At 48.4% G+C, this 26,647-nt stretch overlaps 1 protein-coding gene across 1 annotated transcript in view; it reads right to left on the bottom strand.

Annotated features, from left to right (window-relative positions):
- The window catches only part of CTCF (CCCTC-binding factor), a 380,312-nt gene that overhangs the window by 98,438 nt on the left and 255,227 nt on the right, over positions 1-26,647 (bottom strand). The window contains 2 exon segments of the mRNA XM_029608851.1: positions 6,695-6,877; positions 7,929-8,089. Coding sequence (XP_029464711.1) covers positions 6,695-6,877; positions 7,929-8,089 — 344 coding nt within the window.

Below are 26,647 nucleotides of genomic sequence, written 5' to 3' on the forward strand. Positions count from 1 at the left end.
TGCCATAAATAGTCCAAGAATTTGGAAATTGGACAGGAAAGGGGATCAAGGGACTGAGAAGTGCACCATGAATGTGTACCTTTTCCATTTGTATGAGTAAGACTTTCTTGTGGAAGGCTTTCGTGAAGCTATCAGGACTCGAGAAACGGAATCTGAAAGGTTGAAAGGCTGAAGGACTAACCTTTCAACATCCATGCCGTCAGGGACAAGGCTTGGAGGTTGGGATGGAGGAGGCATCCGTCGTTTTGAGTGAGCAGATGCGGGTCCTCTCCCAGAGGAATGTGCCTGCGGATGGAGAGATCCTGGAGTATTGGAAACCATACTTGGCGTGGCCAGTAAGGTGCTATCAGGATCATGGTTCCTCCGTCCTGGCGTAGCTTCACGAGAGTCTTTGACACAAGAGGAAGTGGGGGGAATGCGTAGAGCAGACCGGTTGTCCACTTGAGGGAGAATGCATCCCTCGGCCGAGAGTTCTGGCTCCGAATGAGAGAGCAGTAATCGTCCACTTTGTGGTTCTGAGGGGACGCAAAGAGGTCTATGCGGGGAGAACCCCACTTGTGAAACAGAGAGGTCGCTATCAGAGGATCGAGTGACCACTCGTGCGGTCGGAAGACACCGGCTCAGCCGGTCTGCCAATACATTGTCTACTCCCGGCAGGTAAGTGGCCCTGAGGTACATAGAGTGGGAGAGGGCTTCCGCCCAGATCTGCGCAGCTTCCTGACACAGAAGGAAGGAGCCTGTGCCTCCCTGCTTGTTTATGTACCACATGGCCACTTGGTTGTCCGTCTGGATTAAGATTATCTGATGAAAAGAGATGATCTTTGAAAGTGCGGAGCGCATAGCGGATTGCTCGAAGTTCCAGGAAATTGATCTGGTGTTCGGCTTCCTCGTTGGACCATAACCCTTGGTTTGAAAATTGTCCACATGGGCCCCCCAACCGATGTGGGAAGCGTCGGTGGTTAGGATAACTTGCGGATCCGGTGGAAGAAAGGGTAAGCCCTGAAGGAGGTTGACCTGAGTCGTCCACCAAGTTAAGGATAGGCGCAGCGCTTGTGTGACTGTGATTATGGAGGACAGAGGCTGAAAAGCTTGAATCCATTGTTGTCGTAGAGTCCATTGTGTTACCCTCATGGCTAGTCTGGTCATGGGAGTGACTTGAACCGAGGATGCCATGTGTCCTAGGAGAACTAGGAATTGGCGAGCTGTGGCAGTGTCTTGAGACTGGAGCTGGTGAGCTAGGGACATGAGAGTTTGGACCCGTTGTAGCGGAAGGTAGGCCTTTGCCTGTAAGGTGTCCAAGTCTGCCCCAATGAAAGATAAGGTTTGAGATCGGACGAAGCAAGATTTCTCGTAATTGACAAGAAACCCTAAGGAAAGGAGTGTGTTGATTGTCAATTGTAGGGAGGACCGGGCAATCTGAGGGGTGGAGGCCCTGATCAGCCAGTCGTCCAGATAGGGGTATACGTGGACACCTTCCTTCCTGAGGAATGCTGCTACAACTACGAGGCATTTGGTGAAGACCCGTGGGGCAGATGCCAGACCGAAAGGCAGTACTCGGTATTGATAATGGTCGCGGCCTACGAGAAACCGCAGATATTTGCGATGGGATTGTGTTATCGCAATATGGGTATAAGCTTCCTGAGGTCGAGGGAGCATAGCCAATCCCCTTTCTGCAGCAGAGGGAGTAACGTGCCCAGGGTTACCATCTTGAATTTTTCTTTTTGAAGTTACTTGTTGAGGGCTCGAAGGTCTAAAATTGGACGTAGCCCTCCTGATTTCTTTGGAATTAGGAAGTATCTGGAATAGAATCCCTTGCCTCGTTGAGAGGGAGGAACGAGTTCTATAGCATTTGATTGCAGAAGAAGAGATACTTCCTGTTGTAATTGAGCCAAATGGCTGGATAGGACTCCACGCTTGAAGCGGCGGGGAGTCTGCCGGAAGAGTTATGAAATTGAGGTGGTAAACCCTGTGCGATAATCGCCAGCACCCACTGGTCTGAGGTAATCCGTATCCAATGCTGTAGAAAGTGGCACAGACGACCCCCTACAGGGATGGGGGGAGTGGGATATGGCATGTGCTCCGAGTCGGGAAGTCAAAGGCCTGCCGCAGGCCCGGGGGGTGGGGCTACAGCAGGTCTTTGTTTTCCGAGGTTGGCGTGGCTGAGGTCTGGTGGAGGATCGAGCCGGACGAGGCCTAGTCGACGGAGGGTAATAACGACGTGGCCGAAAGAATGACTTTTTGGAGTCCTTCTTAGGTGGTGGTTTGGAGGATACCTCAGATGGAACAGACGAAAGTTGTTTTCAACGTCTCGTGGTGATCCTTCAATTCCGCCACAATTTGTTGAATCTGTTCTCCGAACAGATTATCCCCTAAGCAGGGTAAATCGGCTAGACGATCCTGAACCTCTGGGCGAAGGTTGGATGATTTTAACCAAGCCCAACGTCGGGCTGAGATGGCAGTAGCTGAGACTTTCGTGGAAGCATCGAAGATATCGTAGGCCGTTCGGATCTCGTGCTTCCCAGCTTCAAATCCTTTGTGAAGGAGGGCTTGAAGCTGTGGCTGGTATTGGTCCGGTAAGGTGTCAGCGTAGTCCTGCATTTGTTTAAGGATAGCTCTGTTGTACTGAGTCATATAAAGTTGGTATGAAGCTATACGAGATATCAACATAGCCCCATGATACACTTTCCTTCCCACACTATCAAGAAATTGGTTGTCCTTGATAGGGGGAGTGGAAGAGTGTGGCTTTAAACGCTTGGCTTTCTTTTGCGCAGACTCAACTACAACAGAGCGATGATCCAGTTGAGACTTCTGAAATCCTGGTGCTGACTGAACGAGGTAGGTTGAGTCAGCTTTTTTATTGACTGGTGACACAGATGAAGGTGATTCCCAGTTTTTTCTTTAAAAGATCCAGAAATACTTGGTGAATGGGGATGGAAGCGATGATCTTGGGGGCATCCAGAAATTGGAGCAGCTCCATCATTTGGTGCCTGTCCATCGGTCTCAGATTGCAGCTGAAAAGGCACAACTTTCTGACATCTCCTTTACAAAATTTAATAAAGGAGAGTCTTCAGGAGGAGATCGTTTCTACTCTCTGTAGGAGATGGTGGGGATGGTTACATCTGTATCTGAAGATGAATCATCACCCCAGGTATCATAAGGATCATGTACGGTTGCTGTTGCTAAGGACCTGGTAGAGGATCCAAAGGCATCGATGGAAACCGGTGCTGCAAGCGGAACAAGTGAACGGCAATCGAGGGCTTCGGGCGCACCGATGGAATCGTTGCGATCTTGGAATCGATGGAGCCGAAGGATAAATCGGTGGAAAGGTATGTGAAGGCACCGAGTGGAACGACACCGGACGGAGGAATCCGGAACGGTGTTTCCTCCTGTCGATGATGTCCTTCCGGAGCTTATGGTGTAGTCGGTGCTAATGAACTCACCGATGGAAGGGCGCGCATAAGTGCCTCCATACGATTTAGTATCGGTGCCAACGCTTCCACTATAGGCTCGGTGGGTCGGTTCCATCCTCGGTGGCAGAGTCGGTGCTGAGGGTCGGTGCCGGAATCGGTGCCGGAGGCGGTGCCGGTGGAGGCTGGAATCTTCGCATCGCATTCTCGATGGCCTCCTGGACCAGCCGGTCCAGTTCTGCCCGGAGACCAGGGGTAAGCATACCCGCTCGACGGGAGAGGGAGGCTGAGGCAGGGCCGGAGGGAACCACCGTAACCGGTGGGTATCACGGCCCCCGCACCCCGGGAGGGTGAGGGTTTCCTCGGTGCCCTGCGAACGAGACGTGGACGGTGCCAGGTCCGACCTAGGCTTTTTCTCTTCGGTGGCTCGGCCTGTTCAGAGGTCGATGGTTGCGGATCCTCGACGGGCCGAGACTTGTGCCGTCGATGGCGATGCTTATCCTTCCGATCTCCTCGGTCATCCGGGGAGGGGACAGGAGTCGACGGCCGAGAAGTCATCGATGGTGGACGGTCACCGGCGGGTTGGCGGTGGTGGTGCAACTTCGACGGTGCCGGGTCCGATGACGTCGATGCTATCGATGGCGTTGGGGTGGGTGCATGGAAGAGGAGCCCCATCTTCTCCATCCTGGCCTTGCGACCCTTAGGTGTCATTAAGGCACATTTGGTGCAAGTCAGGACATCATGCTCACTACCCAAACATAAAACACAAACCCTATGGGGGTCAGTGATGGACATAGTCCGGGTACAATCCGGACATCGACGGAACCCCGTCGCCATGGCTTAAGGCCAAATTTAGGCGCGGGCTCAGTAAGTTCCCACAGGCCTCAAGGGCCAAAATCGACGGCCGCCGATTAAAAAAGGGAAAAAACTTACCGGTTTTCCGCGAAAGTGACAAAAATTTGTCGAAGGGAGACCCCTGAGGGGCAAATTTTCTTCGGATAGAAAAATACCGAATTCCTGTCAGGAACGTGGTAAGAGAGCTCCTTTCACACTCAACATCACCGCGTGGCAACTGCTGCGCGGAAAAAAGAAGACTGAAGGGAGACCCTGCTGGCTGCAGGGTCAGTGCCTTGCTGGGCATGCCCAGTAGGGGCAGTCAAAGTTCTGTTTAAACTTTGACAGAAGTTTTCCGTGGTGGGGCTCCATCCTCGATGTCACCCATTTGTGAGGGACAACCATCCTGCTTGTCCTGTGAGAAAGCACTGTTCCTTCCTCCACCAATTTTCATCTGGCCTATCATTTCAATATATTTTGCACCCTGCTTTTAGTGCTTCTCATTTATCCTCCTTCCAGCAGATCTCTGAGATATTTATATCTACATTTCTGTTCGGTGTCATACACTTCAATTATTCAATATTTTTTGGACTTCTGGCATTTAATAGCATCCTATATAAGAGCTTCTCTATTATTCACAAAACTCTACACAACAGTAACCTGGAATGGCTCGATAACGCCATCCGTTAGCGACCCTAAGCGACCCACCAGAGCAGCATACAAAGGCACCCTCCACATCCCACCACACAACTCACATCGCCTCCAATCTACTAAAAAACGCGCCTTCTCCATAGCAGGTCCCACCCAATGGAACTCCATGCCGCCAGACCTTAGTCTTGAAACATCTGCCCAAAAGTTCAAGAAAAAGCTAAAATCCTGGCTGTTCAAGCAAGCGTTCCCTGAATAATATCCCTGCCCCCTCCGCGCCTCACCCCTAGAATCCCCCCTCCCTCTCCCACCCCCCCTCCTTCCTCCCACCCCTGGCATACCCCTCTTGTAAATAATAAGTGCAACGAACAGTCCTAAAGCCATCTATATGTAAATATTATTACACATTGTATATAATAATGTATCTATTCTTAACCAATTAATCTGTTAATGTTTGACTGATCTATATAATTATCATAATCTCTGCTCACTCCCTCCAGCTACCTGCCCTTTGTTCAATGTAATTTCTCTCTTGTTAATGAGTTAATTGTAAACCGATATGATGTCCCAAACGAATACCGGTATGTAAAAAAAAAAAAAAAAACACGTTAAATAAATGATAATAAAATGAAAAATTTGATTTGTCTGTATGCAACCACCTACCTATTGGATATTCTAACTTCCCCATTATATCAGTATCTTTGAAGATACTTTACTCCAAACCATGTGCTCTGAGTGACTGTTGGATTTTCCAAATAATCCAGTTTAAAAGTTTGCACTACCCTTTTTAAAATGTTAGTGCCAGCAGCCCTGCTTTATCACTTTAGCTATCGTTTTCTCTTTCTTCCTTTTGCATCTTTGCTTCCTACCTTCTTGCTTCTCAATATCCTTTCCTGTGCTCCACTTTCTGAAAATCTCTTGTATATTTATAGTATTAATCTTTTTGCACTTACATCTGTCACTTCTTTGAAAGTTGCATTGATCTCTTCTTACTTGTTTACTTTCCTAACAAAGATTAATTGTTGCATAGTTTAGCCTACTATTCTTCACAAGATCTTTCCAACCAAGTAGCATCTTAAAGGTACTCTCCCATTTTGACTAGAGTTCTACCCAGCTTTTTTTGCCTGCACATGAGTGTCTGCAAATCACATCAGTTCAGATGAAAGTGCCACTGCCCCCTTTCCAAGACAACTTAGACCTTTTCATTTAATATCCAACTCCTGCATTTCAGTTGCTTTAATACTTTTTATACTAAGTTCAGCTACTTTCCTTTTTCTCTGCCCTTCTTTCCTAAGAGCTTATAGCTAAGTATAGTCCTATCCCATTTATGGACGCACTGAACCATATTTTTGTAAAAGCAAAAAAGCCTAGATGTACCTCTGCTATAAGAGTTTGCTGGTCTAGAATTTTATAGTTCAGCCCAGGGTATTGCAATGATTTTTGGCCAAGTGGGAGGGAATAGAGGACAACAGCAGGTAAAGGGAACTCAGAAGTGTATAGTGGAAAAGAATCGAGCAGGCATGCTGGGTAGAGGCATGCATGATGGGATTGCTAACCCTTAACTTTTCTGATCTTTTATGCCAACAGTCTTCCAGGGATTTCTCTATTCCAGATCTTTTCTATAACCTCACAGCTGCCCTCCCTTGACATCTGTTTATGGTAGCTTTGTGAAATGCATATCCTTGTATTCCTTCATTTACATATTACAACTTATAAAAGAAACCCAGTCTTAAAAATAAAATTCCTATTTTAAGACACAATGTCTATTCCATTAATAATGGAAGTGTCAAAAATGAGCCACATACCCTGCGAGTAAACGTCTTCCCACACTTGGAACAGACAAAAGCAGCAGGGACAAAGTTAGGATCATGATAGCGTTTGAAGTGCATGTCAAGAAGCTGTTTCTGGCGGAAGGTTTTATCACAATGGCTGCAGGCATAAGGCTTTTCTCCGGTATGGGTGCGCTTGTGCATGATCATATGCCGCTCCTACAAAGAAATTAAGGCAGCCATTATACATCAACAGCATGTCATCAGAGAAATAGGCTGAGAAATCAGATTCCTTCACTACAGAGGATAGTTCACAAGAACAGAACACAGGTAGCTTGATGAAAGCCTGCTTTGAACCATATGCTATAATAATGACTTCTTTCTTTGCTGTTATTCAAAGAAGAGGGAAGCAGAATGAAAACATGCATAGTTTCTCTTTCTGGGGTTTATACTGTAGCCTACAGACCAATCCTTGTTTTCTCTGTTCCAAGAGTTACTAGTCTAGAATCTACACCCTGCAACTTGCCTGCTTGTTTGATTATAAATTCAAAACCTGTTTGGATACTGGGATGCCAGAATGCTTCCCAAGGACTTACTTTAACCATATTACATACACGATGCTATTCTTTCTCACCTTCATCATTTAAGGAATTGATGGCAAATGCATTATTTTTGCAGTGCTATTTTTTATCACATTTGCTTTTCCATAAAAATAAATAAAGCACAGAATAAACCAAAAATACACAAACTATCATAAAAACCAGACAAACCAACATCCATATAAAACAAAATCAAAGTAGGTCAAACCATAATACAATAGACCAAAATATGTTAATAAAAGACAAAATACATGCTGCAGAACCAGAGAAAATCATGGCTGTCACTTAGCGGCAAACATATCGGCTGGTAGAGAGCACACTTGTACTGGGCTCAGAAGAAAGCTGTAATCCATGCTCCTCAGTCAAGGAGTCCATATAATAACCAAGTTGAAAAGTATCTTGTGCATAAAAGGTTTATAACACTCAAAAGAACTGCCAGAGCCAGAAACCCACTAATAGGCAGCAGAAGCTACTGGGCTCTAAAGAGAATAATTTAAAGGGCAGAATAAACCAGTATTCCTCCCAGTAGCTTCTTCACTTCAGAAGAGTGTGGAGAATTTTGTCATGGAATGAATACCAGGTGGCTCCACAAGGAACACAGCATGCAAAACAAAACAGAATATATTATTTTGCGTTCCTAGTCTGTGGCACAATGCAGGGCCCACGCTTACCTGTCTACATGCATAATCACACTGGTCGCACTTGAAGCGCTTCTCATTCTTGTGAGACTTCTGATGCTGAATAAGGGCATAGCGCTCGTGGAACACTGCATCACAATAACGACACTTCTTGCCCTGTTCAATGTAGGAATGTTGTTTTCTTAAATGGACACCTGGATTCAAATCAAACACAGAAGTTCTTAACATCCTTCCTTCACTTGTAGTCAGAGCTCTTAGATGCAGCACATGAGGTACCTTGAAAACTTAAATGGCACAATATGAACCAAAATACCACCACAAACCGTTCAAAAGATGCAGTACCTCTCTAATTAGAGTGTCTAATCTTATGAGACCTGGGGCAGCAAAATCACAAATGGTACATGTTTAGTTAGATCTATGGCTACTCCTTTACTATTGTTAACTAAGGGATAACAGAGTTGCTTACCTATAACAGGTGTTCTCCTAGGACAACAGGATGTTAGTCCTCACACATGGGCGACATCATCGGATGGAGCCCAGCATGGAAAACTATGTCAAAGTGTGCCATTCAACGTTTCTAGAAACGTTGACTGGCACACTGCACATGCTCAGCATATGCCACTATCTACACACTTCCATATCAGGTCCCTCTTCGTCTTCTAACATACAATTATGAAAAAATAAAACAAACATAGGAGAAACCAACTTTGCAGGGTGGCGGGCAGGTTTCTAGAGGACTAACATCTTGCCTGTCCTAGGAGAACACCTGTTACAGGTAAGCAACTCTGCTTCTCCTAGGACAAGCAGGATGGTAGTCTCTCATACATGGGTGAATCCTAGCTACAAGCTACTCCCAAACAAAGATGAGATTGACAGACACTTAACCAGGTGGCAATGGGCTCAACACTGGTGCTGTTGGTAAAGCAAGTTTGCTTTACGTAAACGGTGTTTCCGTAGATAGCAGGATGAATTAGCCATGCTGTCATGGATCTGTCAATCAGGCCGGGAGGTGGAGCTTGTCAAAGCAGAGATTAGAGTTTTGGTCTCTGCGGCTGCGCGTGTGTTCCCGCGCAGGAAAGTAATGGAATCTCCTCAGTCTATGATTAAACCTTAGTGTAGTCGAAGACTTGGTGACTGCCAGAGAGGAGGGTGGGTTAGCATGGCTAATTCATCCTGCTATCTACGGAAACACCGTTTACGGTAAGCAAACTTGCTTTTCCCCATCGATAGCAGGGCTGAATTGGCCATGCTGTCATGGGAGTCCCAAGCTCCAGATCACATTGTGTATGATATATATTTTTGTACGTGATCTTCGACAGTGTGGCGGTCACCGGTGATAGGAGGATAGAGATTGCAGGATTGCTTGCCCTATCTTCGCATCAGTGGCTGCCTGTTGATCAAGGCAGTAGTGATGTGAAGGTATGAAGCGATGACTATGTAGCTGCCTTACAATGTCTATGGGTTGCACATTCTTTAGGTGTGCCAACGAGGCTGCTACTGCTCTGACTTGGTGAGCTTTAGGCTCTGAATGTAGTTGTAGTTTCTGTTTATCGTAACAGAATTTGATGGACTGCGCTATCCAGCTGGAGATGGTGCATTTAGCCACTGGTAATCCAGGTACCTTTGGGTCAAAGGAGACAAAGAGTTGAGAAACACAGGAATCAGAGTTTGTTCTTTCTTTATAGTATGCCAATGCTCTTTTGCAATCTAGTGGGTGCAGTAGTTTTTCCCTATCATTTGCATGAGGTTTAGGGAAAAAGGTGGGTAATTCCATGGTCTGAGATGGAATTGAGAAACCACTTTTGGTAGGAAGGATGGGTGAGTTCGGAGAACTACCTTTTGATGATGAAATTGCAAATATGGAGAATAATGGACCAAGGCCTGTAATTCACTAACTCTTCATGCCGATGTTACTGCAACCAGGTATACAACTTTCCATGTGAGGTATTTAATATGTGCCAAGTCCATGGGTTCAAACGGGAAAAGCATGAGCTGTTCCAGAACTATGTTGAGGTTCTATAGAACTGGAGGCTTAGAGGTCGGAGGACAAAGGTGAATTAACCCTTTGATGAAACGAGATAGTAAGGGGTGATTGGATATAGGAATATGGTTAACTGGCCTATGATGGCGAGATGAGTGTAGCGGGTGTAGAAGCGTCCCTTGATCTTGGCAGAGAAGATCTTGTCGATTCGATAACCAAATTGGATCCATGATGGCTAGTCGGAGAAGGAAACTGTACCATGGTTGCCTTGGCCAGGCCGGGGCGATGAGTATCAGTTGAGCTTTATCTGCTATGCACTTTTGAATTGTCCTTATGAGCGGTATGGGAGGAAAGGCGTACAGGAGGCCTGTCGTCCACGGAATGAGGAAAGCATCCTGAGCGATCCTGAATTGGCTTGGTCTTATCGAGCAGAATTTGGGAACTTGAGCATTGATCTCCTCTGCAAAGAGATCTATCGAAGGTGTCCCCCACTGCATGAATATGTCTTGGGCTATTTCTGTATTGAGTGCCCATTCGTGAGGATGAAAGATGCGACTTAGCCTGTCTGCTCTTGTATTTGCCACTCCTGGTAGGTAAGTTGCTTGTAGATGTATGCAATTTCTGTGAGCATGTTCGAAGATTGTCAGGGTCTCCTTGCAGAGGGACCATGAACCGGACCCTCCTTGTTTGTTGATGTAAAACATTGCCATTTGATTGACCGTGTAGATCATGACCCTGCAGCCCCTTCAGGTGGTCTTGGAACACTTGCAATGTATTCCGAATTGCTCCGAGTTCCAATAAATTTATTTGCAGGTTCTGTTCTGAGATTGTCCATAACCCTTGTGTTTCGTAAATCTCGAGGTGTGCACCCCAGCCCTTGCGAGATGCATCTGTGGTTAAGACTGCGTTGTGAGGAGGGGAACTGAACAATGCTCCCTTGGACAGGGTGGAGTCCAGGAGCCACCATGTTATGTCCTCTCTCATCTCGGAGGTCAACGATAACTTCTGTGTCAATGGTTGCGAGTGTTGTTTCCGATGACGTTTCAAGCCCCATTGCAGGCGTCTCATGTGTAGCCTGGTGTTGGGAACCGTGAAAATAGCTGCCGCCATGTGGCCTAGGACTACTAAAACTTGTCTCGCTGAAGGTCTCTGAGTATGGTTCAATCCATGTAGAAGGTGATGGAAGTTTGATATTCTGTCGTTTGGTAGGTATGCCCGGTTGCAAGTAGTGTCCAGGCATGCTCCTATGAATTGTAGCTGTTGTGTCTGTTGTAGGTGTGATTTTTGAAAATTGATCACCAATCCTAAATCCTGCAAGCATTGTATCACCCGATGGAGGTGATCGAGTAAGATGTTTGGTGCTGGGTGATTATGAGCCAATCGTCCAGATATGGAAAGATGGTTATACCTTGTTGTCTGAGATGAGCCACCACCACAACCATGCATTTGGTGACAACCCTGGGTGCAGCCGATAGTCCAAAAGGGAGAACTTTGTACTGGTAGTGTTGATTCTTGTAGCAGAAGCATAGGTAATGCCACGAGGATGAGTGGATTGGAATGTGTGCGTAAACATCCTTTAGATCGATGGAACACATCCAATCGTTGGTTTGAATCAGCGGAAGGTTTGATTTCAACGATACCATTTTCAATTTCTCTTTGGTGAGAAATTTGTTTAATTCCCTTAGGTCAAATATGGGACGAAGGCCACCCAACTTCTTGGGTATGAGGAAGTAAGGGGCATAAAATCCTACTGATTGAGTCCCCAGGGAAATTGTCGAACTGCTTGTTGTTTGCAAAGCAAAGCAATTTCCTCCCCTAGTTGTGAATCTTGAGAGTGGAAAGATGAGGTAATATGGGTTTTGTGGCAAACTGGAGTTGGTAACCATGCCGTACTATCTCCAAAACCCATTGATCGGATGTTATCCTCTCCCAGGCTGCCAGGCAAGAATGAATCCTGCCGGGTGGTGCTTGATGCTGTGATGGTGGCTGGGTAACTAAAAAGATGGAGTCGATTTTACTACAGTAGTCAGCTGTTGTGCCTGCTGTCTCTGGTTACGTGCTTTACCTCTATGTTGGTTGGAGGTATTCTGTTGTGGAGCAGGACGCTGGTAAGAAGGATATGCCTGTGTACTAAAGGACTGGTAAGACCTGTAATGTCTCCTGGCATATGATTGCAGATGAGTAGATCCCATATAACGACGTGTGGTCGAATAGTGGGGTTGTGATGTTAATGATTGTACTGCTAGAGCTTCCTCCTTCAGTTTACCTACTGTGTCCTGGAATTGTTCTCTGAACAAATTATCTCCTATAAATGGGAGGTTTGTTAGTTTCTCGTATCAAACTTTAGCGTAACCATGCTAATCTTCGGGCTGCAATGGCTGTTGCAGATGCCCTGGAAGATGTTTCATATTGCTTCATAGATCGACCTCAAAAGGTGTCGAGAACACTCTTCCATGTCATGTAGAGGCGGAGGTACCTGATCCGCAGTTGAAGACAACATACCTTTTATAGCTTGTATGCACTCATATAGGTATTTTACCATGTAGAATTGATGGTGCATAATTCGGGCATTCACCATTGAGTTATGGTATATTTTCCTGCCAAACTCATCCAAATATTTGTTGTCTTTGCCTGGTGGGTATGAGGAATGCGATTTCGTTTTCTTAAATCTTTGCATCGCCGACTCTACTACAATTGAAGCATGAGGTAATTGTGATATAGAATATGGTGATGTTTTCCTCATACGAAATTTTATATCCGTCTTCCTGGAAAATGCTAAGATTGCGTAAGGTGTTTCCCAGGATTTCTGTAAGACGGAATGCAGGAGTTCTTGTGGTGGAAGAGACGTTGGTTCTCCTGGAGTATCAGAAATCTTTAAGAGACCAAGGGTTTCTGATCTAGGGTTGGTCTCTTTTTGGACCTCTAGATGCAGTATCGTACCCAATTTTTCCAGAAAGTTTGAGTATGTAAGGTCTTCCAGAGGGGAATACGGCTCCTGAGGTTATTCCTGCGGATCTGATGGGAATCCTGTAGATCAGTGGTTCTCAACCTGTGGGTCGCGACCCCGGCGGAGGTCGAACGACCAAAACACAGGGGTCGCCTAAAGCCATCGGAAAATACATATTTCTGATGGCTTTAGCCGCTGAGAAGTCGCGCTACCGTCTGCAGCAGCGTTAGTCAGCTGGAACGCATGCAGTTATGGATGCGCGTTCCAAACTGAATGCCTGCGCGCATGCGCAGACGTGATTGCATCATCCGTCCGGGGCCTAAGGGGCGGGGGAAACGGGGGGGAACGCTCCACAGTCCATAGCAGCGCATTACATGTGTCCGGCGCTTGCTGACGTCATCAGTGGGCGGACGCAGCAAGCGCCGGAGGACAGAAGCCTAGGAGGCGGAGAAGCCTAGGAGGCGGAGAGGAAAGAGGCGGAGAGCCAAGAGAGCCTGCTGGTGTAAAAAAGGTTAATAATGTAAAAACAGTACACACACCATACACACAATACTGTGTAAGTGTAAGGTGCTTTGTGTGAAATCATTTCTGAATTGGTAAGCAAGAAGCAACCACAACCATCTCACTGAATTTGGCAGCATACTGTTGCAAAATATTGCACTGTTGTTTACTGTTATATTACTGTTGTTATATTTAAACCCATGCTATGCCATGATGAAATGTTATTTATTTGGAATTGTTGTTATATTTAAACCCATGCTATGCCATGATGAAATGTTATTTATTGGAATTAGTAATAAATATTTCTCAACATATAATTAAATATTGTTTTTGTGATTAATCACTATGTTTAAATTATGTTTGATTTGTAGCAATGAGAATACATAATGCATATCAGGTATTTACATTCCGAATCATAACTGTAGCAAAATTACAGTTTTGAAGTAGCCACCAAAATTATTTTTTGGTTTGGGGTCACCGCAACATGAGGAACTGTATTGCGGGGTCACGGCATTAGAAAGGTTGAGAACCACTGCTGTAGATGATGATTAGGATGTTTGCGGTGAAGGATAATCAAAAGATGTATCCTGTTTATAATTCGGTGAAGTTGGTCGGTTCACTATGGGAGGTGTTGGCGGCTCCACCGACGGTTCTCTGGCAGTCTGTCTCTTATGTTCCGGACAACTGACAGAGGCAAGATTAGACATTTTGAATGATGACTGAAGTGTTTGATAAAATCCTGCTAAAGATTGGGACAATTGATAGAATGCCTCTTTTGTACGAGGGGCATTATTGTACGATCATCTGGTTCTTGTGACTCACATGCTTTAGGTTGCATTGGAGTGGTCTGAGGTAAAGTACTAGATAATTTATGGTCTTTCTGTTTCTTTTCGCATATTATGTCCATCAAATCCTCTGAAACTGTAGAAGCATTAGAGGAAGCAACTTGTATTACCTCTCTGTGGAAGAAGGTATTTGAAGTTGGTACATGAGATTATTTAGAAGTCGAAGAGCTTAATTCCCATGTTGCACTCCTCTTTGCTGACTTTTTGTGATGGGAGTGCCGTGAGTGCTTATAATGATGGCGTGACGACGGGGTTGTCTGACTTCTACGTGAAGATAGTGATCGCTTTCTACGTTTTATGGTAAACTCTGTCTAAGTAGCTCTCGAAGAGAGGGAAGTACCCGAACAAGGTGGGGTTATCGATGGAGAGGTGGAGGAAGACCTCTGCGAGTGTCCACGTCGTCACTTTAACCCATGCTGCATTACCTGAGATGGGTGTTCCAATGTTTTGTGCGCCGATTTGGACTTGTGCGCCGATCTAGACTTGTGCACATATGTTTTTGGCTCCATGCGCACAAGAGTTATCGGCGCCGTGCGCGTAAGTGTCCTCGGCGCCTTGCGCGCAGAAGTCTTCTGCGCCGTGTGTGCAGGGTCCTTCGGCGCCGTGTGCGCAAGTGTCTTTGGCACCATGTTCACAGCGGTCTTGTGCGCCAATACTTCTTCAGGCACGTAAGGCATCTTAGGCGCAGAAGTTTTAGGCGCTGAGATTTTTGGCGCCAGTGTCTCTTGCACCCGCGATTCTGGCTCTATGGATTGTTTAAAATCCGATGGCCTTTGCCATCTTGCCAAGTCCTTACCTCCAGGATTGGAGGACTGAGGATCCCATGATGATGCTCTCTTTTTTTTGAGGGAGCCGGTAAGATAGCGGGGCCAGGTGATGAGTGAGCCTCCGATGGTTCGGGTGAGGCAAAACGTTCCTGAAGCCTGTAGGCCCGTTGTTTCAGGGCTCTCAGAGATATCCTTGAACAAAATTCACAATCCTCACGATTGTGATCTGGCCCCAGGCATCGTTAACATCGGTCATGACAATATGTGACAGACATTACCTTGCCACAATTACAGGGTTTAAACCCTGATTTCGACATTTTTTTTTTTTTTTTTTAACGCTGAGGAGAACAGCAGCTCAGTGTGCGATCCTGCGCACAGAAAGAACAGACTGAGGAGATTCCATTACTTTCCTGTGCGGGAACACACGCGCAGCCGCAGAGACAAAAACTCTAATCTCTGCTTTGACAAGCTCCGCCTCCCCGGCCTGATTGACAGATCCCATGGCAGCATGGCTAATTCAGCCCTATCGACGGGAAACAGAGGGAGACAGCCTGAACCTTAACAATAGGCCCTAGGCACAAAGATTTGGGTTCTTCAGCTGAAAAGAGATTTCGGAGGACAGACTAGACGAAACTGCTATCACATCAGCCATTCCTGTCCAGACAGTAGTGAGAGGCAAAAGTGTGGAGAGAACCCCATGTTGCAGTCTTGCAGATCTCGTCCTCGGGGCCGCTATCAAATGGGCCACTGAAGTTGCCATGGCTCTGACAGAATGAGCCTCGACATGGCCTCCAAGCCACAGTCCCACCTGCGTATAGCAGAAGGAGATGCAATCGCTAGCCATTTGGACAGGGTCTGTTTAGCAACTGCAGCTCAAAAAAAGATGAAGATTTGCATAGACTGCCTATGGCCTGCTGTGCACTTCAAGCATAAGGCTAAGGCTTTCTTGCAATCCAGACTATGCAGAGCCCATACGCCCTGGTGCGAATGAGACTTGGGGAAAAAAGGCAGGACAATGGACTGGTTAAGATGGAAAACCATAACCAACTTAGGCAGGAACTTGGGATGCATGCGCAGAACCACCTTGTCATGGAAGAACTTCGTGTAGGGTGGATACATCACTAAGGCCTGAAGCTCACTGACTGCGCGCTGATGTGACCGCAACCAAAAACATGACCTTCCAGGTCAAGTATTTGATGTCACAAGAATACAGCAGCTCGAAAGATGCTTTCATAAGCTGAGCCAACACCACACAGATTCCAAGACACAGCAGGAGGCCGCAGGGGAGGCTTCAACTGAAGCAGACCTCCCATAAAGCATCCGACAATGGGTTGCACAGAGATGGGCGAACCATTCACACCCCGGTGATAGGCACTGATAGCATTCAGGTGTACCCTAACAGAGTTGGCCTTTAAGCCAGCTTCCAAAAGGTACAGGAGGTAATCAAGCAGCTTTGGTGTGGAGCAGGAGAACGGATCCAGGCTGCAGTGATCACACCAAACAGAAAACCTCTTCCACTTCAGGCCATAAGACGTCCTACTGGAAGGCTTCCTGGAAGCCACCAGGACTCGAGACATCATCAGAGAGGTTGAGGGGCTGCAGAATTAACCTCCCAACATCTAGGCTGTCAGGGACAAAGCCTGGAGGTTGGGATGGTGCAGCCTGACCCGATCCTGCATGATGAGATCTGGGGAAGTCCCCAGGCTAAATCGGATCCTGGAGGAAAAATCCCACAGGAGTGGGCACCAGGTCTGCCTCGGCCAATGAGGGGCTGTGAGGATCACAGTCCCCCTGTCCTGTCAAAGCTTCAGGAAAGTCTATCAAAGGAAGTAGAGGATATGCGTACAGAAGGCCCTTGCACCAATGGTGGGCAAAGGCATCTGAGGCTGGTTTACCATCCACCCTATAAGAGAGCAGAACTGATCTACTTTCCTTTGCAGGGGGATGCGAACAGATCCATGTCTGGGGTCCCCCAGAGGAAGAAGATCCAATCCGCCTCTTCCTGTTTCAGGGTCCACTTGTGGGCTCGACTCAGCCTGTCCGCCATCACATTCTCCAGCCCGGCCAGGTACATGGCTCAGAGCACCAAACCCTGGGATTATAGTCTATGTCCAGATCTGAACTGCTTCTTGGCATAGGAGGAACAACCTCGTACCTCCCTGTTTGCTGATATACCACATTGCCACTTGGTTGTTGGTCTGGATCAGAACCACTTTGTTGATCAACTAATCCCCGAACACCCAGTGCGTGTACCGGATCGTGCAGAGCTCCAGGAAGTTGATCTGACACTGAGCTTCCTGGGCAGACCACCAGCCCTGGGTGCAGAGCCCATCCACATGGGCACCCCACATGGGCACCCTACCCCAAGTTGGATGCATCCATGGTGAGCATAATCTGGGCCAGAGGGGGATTTTGAAATGGCACCCCCTGCTCCAAATTGGCAAGACTCTCCCACCTGGACAAGGAGTTCCGGAAAGGCAGAGTAATGCGGATGGAGATGTGAAGGTCCTGGGTGGCCTGTTGCCACTGTGACCACAAGGCCCACTAAATTCTGTACATATGCAAACGAGCTAAGGGAGTAACATGGACAGTCGTGGCCATGGGTCCCAAAAATCACAAAATGCAGCAAGCCAAAATCTGCTGGCTTTGGTAGACCACTCCCGCAATGGTCACCAAAGTGAGCACCCGCTCGCGGGAAAGATATGCTCGGGCCTGAGCTGTGTCCAACAGGGCGCCAATGAAGTTCAACTGAGGCAACGGGGTTGAGGTGGTACTTTGGGTAGTTGATAAACCCCAGGGACTAACACCTAAATGGTCAAGGGCACAGACTGTACCGCTCCCTCCTGGGTGAGGCTCTTGACAAGCCAATAGTCCAGGTTGGGGAACATCTGCACTCCCAAGCTGCGGAGCTATGCACCCACTATGGCCAGACACTTGGTGAAGACATGTGGGGCAGAGGCCAACCCAAACAGCAACATCCTGTACTGAAGGTGTCGCTAGCACACCACAAAAAGAAAGTTATTCCTTACCTGCTAATTTTCGTTCCTGTGGTACCACGGATCAGTCCAGACAGTGGGTTTTGTCCCCCTTCCAGCAGAGGGAGTCAGAGGAAAACTTGAAGGGCGCTCTCCCAGTCACTGGTGCGCCCTCTGCGTACCTTCAGTATTAAGAATATCAAAGCCAGAAGAAAACATAGGATGGATCATGGAAAACCAACGAGCAACTGGAAACATGTACAAAATGTACGAAACTTTGAACTTAACTTCAAGAAAACAACTTGCAAACTGAACCATTAAACAGGTACAGACAGTCTGAAATCCCCCCATCAATTGAGCTGCACGACAATCCCAAAAACCCATGAAACCTGAGAGTGGGTGTCTGGACTGATCTGTGGTACTACAGGAACGAAAATTAGCAGGTAAGGAATAATTTTCTTTTCCCTCTATGTACCCGGATCAGTCCAGACAGTGGAATGTACCAAAGCTTCCCTACGTAGGGTGGGCCCCGGATAGTCCTGCTCGAATGACCTGAGTGTCAAACGAGCCAAAAACAGGAGGTTGGAATTTATCCGATAATGATGAGCAAAGGTGTGCAATGATTTCCAGGTAGCTGCCCTGCATATCTCCTGTGGAGAGACCGCTTGGGTTTCCGCCCAGGAGGCTGCTTGAGCCCGTAGGGAGTGAGCCTTAAGGCCCTCCGGAGGTTGCTTCCCAGCACCAATATATGCTGCAGAGATGGCTGCCTTCAGCCGAGCAATAATAGTCTTGGAAGCCGCATTCCCCTTCCTGGGACTGTTCCAGAGGACAAAGATGGTCCGATAGACTGAAGTCATTGGTAACCCCCAAGTAGCGAAGAAGAACTCGCTTGACATCGAGCCGAAGTTCTTTGGAATCCTCATCAGGAAAGGCCGGAAGCTCCACTGATTGGTTCAAATGAAAGGCTGAGGCCACCTTCGGCAGAAAAGAGGGCACTGTACTCAAGGATACTCCCAAGTCCGAGAAGTGGAGGAAGGGCTCTCTGCACGATAGCGCTTGGATCTCAGAGATTATGTGGGCAGAACAGATAGACACCAAGAAAACTGTCTTGAGAGTTAAATCTTTGAGGGTGGCTCTGTGCAAAGGCTCAAAGGGTAGCCCGCCCAAGATCCGAAGAACCAAATTTAGGCTCCAGAAGGGACATAAGCGGCGAACCAGTGGATGTAGGTGCTTCACTCCCCTTAAAAACCGGACTATATCAGAATGCAAGGAAAGAGGAACACCCTCCAGGCGACGGATGAGAGATCCAAGGGCGGCCACCTGAACCCTCAGGGAATTGTAAGCCAAACCTTTCTCAAGGCCTTGCTGTAGAAAGGAGAGGATCTGGACTACTGAAGCGTGACGTGGCGATACCTGGATGGAGTCACACCAGACCTCGAAAAAACTTTCCAGACCCAGACACAGGAATTAGAAGTGGACGTCTTCTTGGCCCTCAGGAGCATCGAGATAACCTGCTCTGGGTAGCCCCGTCTCCGCAATCTGCGCCTCTCAAAAGCCAGGCCGCAAGACAGAAGCAATCTGCCCGATTGAAAAATAGTGGACTTTGACGCAGCAGGTTCTGCAGATGCCTCAGGTGAAGAGGGCCATCCACAGCGAGGTCGACGAGGTCCGCGAAGCATGGTCTGCGGGGCTACTAGGATGCCCACCAGGATTACCGGCCCCTGGTGAATTTCTATCCTTCGAAGCACCTTTCCCACCAGGGGCCATGGTGGGAACACAGAGCAGGAGGTGTGTCGGCCATAGGAGGACTAGAGCATCCACGCCTTCTGCGCCATGCTCCCTTCTGTGACTGAAAAAGCGTGGAGCCTTCGCATTTCGCTGAGTGGCCATCAGGTCCAGATGGCCCCCCCCCCACTGTCTGACAAGCAGTGCCATTGCTTCGTCAGAGAGTTCCCACTCCCTGAGATCTATGTGCTGACAGCTTAAGAAGTCTGCCTGAACATTGTCAGCCCCTGCTATGTGGGAGGCCGCCAGCTGGGAGAGGTGGAATTCCGCCCATGCCATTAACTTGTCTGTTTCCCCGGGAGACATGCTGGCTCTTTGTACCCCCTTGACGGTTGATGTACGCCACTGTCGTCGCATTGCCGTAGAGGATCTGTATTGCTCGGTGATGAACTAGAGGGAGGAAATGCTTTAACGCGAGACGAACCGCCCTGGTCTCCAGACGGTTGATCGGCCATGTCGCCTGCACTGACTACCATCGCCCCTGAGCCGACTGCGATTGACACACCGCTCCCCAGCCGGAGAGACTGGCATCCGTGGTGATAATCACCCACTGAGGGTTCTCTAAGTCCACTCCCAGAAGCAAGTGGTCCAGACAGAGCCACCAGCTTAGGCAGTCCTTGGCAACCTCAGACAGAGGCAGGAGGGCTTGGAACTCTTGAGACACAGGCTTCCAGCGGGAGAGCAACGCTCTCATATGTGCAAAGGCCCAAGGAACTAGATCTATAGTTGAAGCCATCGAACCCAGGACCTGAAGATAATCCCATGCTGTGGGGAAAGGGAGACAGTGGAATCGCTGTAACTGCGAGATAAGAGACTGAGTACGATCGTGACTGAGAAAGACTTTGCCCACGCTGGTATCGAAGCGTGCTCCCAAAACGTCGATCGTCTGTGAGGGCGTAAGGCTGCTCTTGGCAAAGTTGACGACCCATCCCATAACTCTTGGTGAAAGTGCGGGGAGCGGTTGCCAGACCGAATGGTAAGGCCTGAAATTGAAAATGTTGTCGGAGTATCTTGAACCGAAGGAAACGTTGATGCTGCTTCAGGATAGGGATGTGAAGGTAAGCCTCTGTCAAATCCAAGGAGGCTAGGAATTCTCCACGGTGAACCGCTGCTATTACGGATCGCAACGTTTCCATCATGAAGTGTGGGATTTTGAGGGCCTTGTTGACCATCTTGAGATCCAGGATTGGCCGGAAGGCACCCTCCTTTTTGGGGATGACGAATTAGATGGAATAATGGCCTGACCCTTGTTCTGACGGAGGCACCGGGAGGATGGCCCTTAAATCCAGGAGACGGTCTAACATTTGTCAAACTATATGTTGTTTCAGCAGCGTTCCGGAGGGAGAAAAAAGAAATCTGTCTCTTAAGGGGGCGAACAAATTCTAAAGCATAGCCGTGCTGTAGAATATCCAGGACCCATTTGTCCGAAGTAATTTTGACCCATTCCTTGAAGAAGAGGGAAAGACGTCCCCCTATCCTGAGAGTTGAGGAGTGGATCGGCAACGCTTCATTGGGCAGGCTTGGAGGGGGCCCCTTGAGAGAAGCCATCTCGTGCTGGTCTACGGCCCCGAAAGGACTGAGACCAGGACTGCGACCGTGAGGAAGGTAGTCTTTGTGAAGATGGTCTTGACTGACGAAAACGTTGCTGCTCCCGGAATCGGCTTCTGGTAGAGTTGAAGGTCCTGAAAGTCCAAGGACGATCCTCCGGCAACTCATGTACTTTATTCTCTCCGAGGAATTTGAAGATCTGCTCTAGATCTTCCCCAAACAGCAACTTGCCCTTGAAGGGAAGAGAACCCAACTAAGTCTTAGAAGAGGCATCCGCTGCCCAGTTACGGAGCCAGAGAAGACGTCTAGCAGAAACTGCTGATACCATCGATCTTGCCAAGACGCGGAGAAAATCGCATAAAGCAACCGCTCCATAAATTATTACAGCTTCCAGACATTCTGCTTGCTGCGCTTCTTCCGGAGGCAGATCTTGAGTGCAAAGCAGCTGTTGGACCCATCTGAGACCTGCGCGCTGCATCAGAGAGCTACAGACTGTGGCTCGACCTAGAGTTTCCGATCCTCTAAGTCCCAGAGGGCAGCTCCACCCGTCACTGGAATAGTAATTCTTTTAGTGACTGCTGAGACTGATGCGTCAACTTTGGGAACCTTGAGAAGTTCCAAATACTCCTCCGGGAGGGGGTAGAGCTTGTCCATAGCCCTGCCAACTCTCAGACTAGCCTCCGGAGAGTCCCATTCCCTGGACAGCAATTGAAGTAACATAGGGAGGAAAGGAAAGGTGCTTGCCGGCGGGTGGAGCCCAGCAAGGACGGGGTCACCCTTCTTAATTCCCAAAGGGGTGACTAGCGACTCCTGAGGAGCATCAATATCTAACTCCACCAGAACATGGGGGATGAGGGGGTCCAACTCATCCTTTTGGAATAAACGCAGGACCCGTGGGTCATTGCCTTCCACTTGCACATATTTATCCGGCATATCTTGGTCAGTATCTGGCGGTGGGCAGAGATCCTGAGAAGGATCAGGCTGTGGAACCACCCTAACCCGGGAGGAACCCTGGGAACTTCCTGCAGCATCGAGGGAATCCAAGACTCTGACAACTTTGGGAGGAGTAGGTCCAGGAGCTGGATGCTGCTGCTGCTCCAAACTGGCTAAATAAGCCTTATGTAGAGATAAAATAAAATCCGCTGAGAAAATGGATGGGGGGGAATCCCGGAGGGGGGGGGTCAGGAAGGGCCCCCGAAGGAATCTCCTGATCCGGGGGGGTTCTCCGAAGTCAGAATCAGTGGAGAAAGCACATCTAAATCCTCAAGGGGTTGCTGCGGAGCAGCTGGCACAGAAAACAAAATGGCCGCCGGTCCCGCTTTGGACGGGAGAGGAGCCGACCCCCCCATCGAGTCGCCACGCTTGAGAGCACGTTGATGAACGCCCCGCTGGCCTCGAGGTACCCTCCTCACCAGGGAGGCATCTCAAACACAGGCCCTAGCGGGAGAGCCAGGTCCCTAGCTCCCCACACACCGAACATCGCGGTATGGGGGAAGAAAGGTAAACAAAACTATTGAAAACTTCCCCCGAGGGCTGTGAGGAGCGGGAAACAGCGAAAAACCTCTGCTCAGGTAATAAACAACGACCCAGTATCGTTTAAGACAAATTTATAAGAAGACTCTTTGCGAGGAAAATTTCCTTTTTTTTTTGTGTGTGTGTAAAAAGCAGAGGAATGCCGCTTCTCTGCCAAGTGCTGCCCTGAGGTAAACGGCTTCTCAGGGCAGGTCATTGTGGGGGGAGAGGTTGGACCACCAAGTGCACCCCCAGACAGCCAAAAAACTAAATCTGTGAAGAAAAAATTACAGACACTTACCCCAAGTTTAAATAACAAACTAGCCTGCTGCCAGTTCTGCCTGCAAGAAGATTTAGTTAGAAAGCAGGGAGAAAGGAGAAGGCCTCTGAAACTTTCTTGGGTTATATATTTCTTTTTTTTTTTAAGATATGATCCATCCAAACAGAAAGAAAGAAAAAATAGTGAAAGTAGAGATGAAAAGGGAAATTCAAACCCTCTAGAGAAATTACTAGGGAACCGCAGGTTCTATGACTTTCCTCTGCTGGAGACAGAGAAATACTGAAGGGTCGCAGAGGGCGCACCAGAGACTGGGAGAGCGCCCTTCAAGTTTTCCTCTGATTCCCTCTGCTGGAAGGGGGACATAACCCACTGTCTAGACCAGGGGTGGGCAATTAATTTTCCCAATGGGCCACATGAGAAATTGGGATGGTTTTAGAGGGCCGGACTAATATAATTAACTCCGTTCTCAATAGCCCTACTTATGAAAAGACAGCAGTTTACCACCAATGCATGTCCTCTGAGAAAACACAACAAATAAGACCGATACAAACGCTTACATGCTAGCAAAATATCTCATCTCGGTAACAGACACAGAACCGACCTAACATACTCCCAGGATCTGTAGTAATGCACATAAACTAATCCGCACACAGTTACACCTGTATTATGGAATACACTCAAACAGGAGCAACCCTATCTATGAAAAGGCAACACTACAAATATTAAATCAGGTCCTAAAAACCAATACACCTCTTATTAGGAAAACAGAACTAGCAAGCACTATAGATCCCCACACAGAAATAATTGTAAAACTATACTAATAAGCAGAATAAATGTTTCAAAACAGCTATGAACAGAATAACATCCAACAATTAAAAACTCATAAAAACTATTAAACATTCTCCAAACACCAATAAAATATTTCAAAAAAGCAGACATCACACAATTAAAATGGCAGTCAAGAAAAATAAACTTAAAGCCACCTTTACTTACCCCCTCTAGCAGCTCTCCTACTCCCCTTCCCCAGAAGCAGCAGTAGAAGCTAAGCTCTATACTTATGGTCCTCTTCCTTAGTGCCCATGTCTCTCACACACACACCATACCAGTCATGCCCCCATGACCAGTTTCTGTCTCTCACACACCAATCATCTCCCAAACAGTCTTTGGCACACACACACCAGTCACCTTCCTGAACAGTTTCTCTCATGCCATACACACACACACACACACACAGGCTTCCCACTCCCGTGTTCTACTTACATATATGGTCTTCTCACTCTCATAATCACTTTCTCTGTCTCTCTCTCTCACACACACACTCACCAGTCTCTCACTCCCATGCTTGTTCTCTCTACATGCACAGGCTTCTCATTCCCAAAATCACTTTCTTTCTCTCTCACACACACACACACACACACACACCAGTCTCTCACTCCCATGTTCTCTTTCAGATATACAGGCTTCTCCCTCCCATGATGTGTCTCACACACACCCGGGTTTCTCACTCCCATGCTCACTCTTCACATGCACAGGCTTCTCATTCCCATAATCACTTTTTCTCTCTCTCTCACACACACACACCAGTCACCTGATCTCACTCATGCATACACACACACACACACACAGGCTTCCCACTCCCAAGTTCTCTTTCAGATATACATGCTTCTCCCTCCCATGCTGTGTCTCACACACCCAGGTTTCTCACTCTCATGCTCACTCTCTTCACATGCACAGGCTTCTCATTCCCATAATCACTTTCTCTCTGTTACACACACACCAGTCTCTCTAATTTCCATGCTCACTCTCCACGTGCACAGGCTTCTCATTCCCTGAATCACATTCTCTCACATTCACACACACCAGTCTTTTTCTCTCACACACACACAGTCTCCTTACCAAGCAGTCTCTCTCTCTCATGCATGCACACTCACCCAGGTTTCTCACTCCCACAACTCCAGGCTTCTTACGCTCATGCTATCCCACATACCCAGACTTCTCACTTCCATGCTTTTTCTATCACACACACACACACATCAGTCACCTCCCTGACTGTCTCACACTCTCACATACACATCAGTCATCTCCCTGAGCAATCACTTTCATTGTCTCTCACATACACACACACACACATCAGCTCTCTGACCAGTTTCTCTCACTCACACACATGCTCTCAATCACACGCAGGCTGGCTGCTTCTCACTCTCTCTTACTCACTTCCTCTCCCCCCCCCCCGCCCCCCCCCCGAGCACAAATGGGAGCTGCAGCAGCCCCCGCAGGCCAAGAAAGAAGAATCCCATCGGCCGCGGGAGGCTCATGCTGCTGACTCCCTTCTCGATTACCAGCTGCTTTAATTGCTCGGGGACCGACGCTGCAGCCGATGCGGCACGGCTCTTTCTCCTTCCCGCGCACCGCTCCGTGTATCACTTCCTGTTCCAGGTCACGGGAGGGGGGTGCAGGCGCGGGAAGAAGAAAAGGCCAGCCGCGGGTGCCACACTTCTAACACCGCTGCCGTTACCACTGGGCTTGAACGTGCTGACAGCCCAGCGGCAACGGCAGCGGAAGAGACCGGGAGACCGTGGACCGGCAAAAAACTCCCGCGGACCGGTGGTTGGGGACCCCTGAAAAAAGACCACGAAAGGCGGAACTGTGACATACCGGTATGTAGGAAAGAAACTCGAGCGAAGGCACGCTGCCCGACTGGCCGGTGCTGGGCAAGGCTTGCCCAGCACCGGCCAATCGGACAGCGTGCCTTCGCTCGAGTCATTCCCTCCCCCCACCGGACGCTGTAAAAAAAAAAAAAAAACACACAGTTCATTCTCCGCTCCCTCGCTCCCCGATTGGCCGGCAGCTCCCTCGCTCCCCGATTGGCCGGCAGCAGTTCATTCTCCGCTCCCTCGCTCCCCGATTGGCCGGCAGCTCCCTCGCTCCCCGATTGGCCGGCAGCAGTTCATTCTCCGCTCCCTCGCTCCCCGATTGGCCGGCCAATCGGGGAGCGAGAAAGCAGAGAATGAACTGCTGCCTTCCCTCTGCAAGGGAAGGCAGCGTGCCTCATTCCCCGTCTGCTCTCAGCAGTGGGCGGGCCGGATTCAGACCGTAGGCGGGCCGGATTCAGCCCGCGGGCCGCCCCTTGCCCAGGTCTGGTCTAGACTGATCCGGGTACATACAGGGGACAGGAGATACTTCCTGTGACCTTGGAAGATCTCGATGTGGGTGGAGGCATTTTAAGTCGAGGGAGGAAAACCAATCTCCTTATTTGTAGGAGGGGAATCAGAGTGCCCAGCGAGATCATCTTGAACTTTTCTCTTTTTAGAAATCTGTTCAAGGCTCTCAAGTCAAGAATAGAATGAGTCCCCATTCTCTTTGGAATCAGGAAATATTGGGAGTAGAACCCCCCACCCTGTTACTTCAGCAGAATGGGCTCGGCAGCCGCGGCTGTTACGAGGGTGGTGAACTCTGCCAAAAGTATTTCCTGATGCGAGACTGACCCCAAGAGGGGCACGGGGGATAGTCCAGAGGGACATCCAGGAAGTTCAGTCGGTACCTTCAATGAACGATGGACAGAACCCACCAGTCCAAGTTAACACTGGGCCAACAGTCCAGGAAGAACCATA

The sequence above is a fragment of the Rhinatrema bivittatum genome, chromosome 7 (assembly GCF_901001135.1).
Source record: "Rhinatrema bivittatum chromosome 7, aRhiBiv1.1, whole genome shotgun sequence".
NCBI lineage: Eukaryota > Metazoa > Chordata > Amphibia > Gymnophiona > Rhinatrematidae > Rhinatrema > Rhinatrema bivittatum.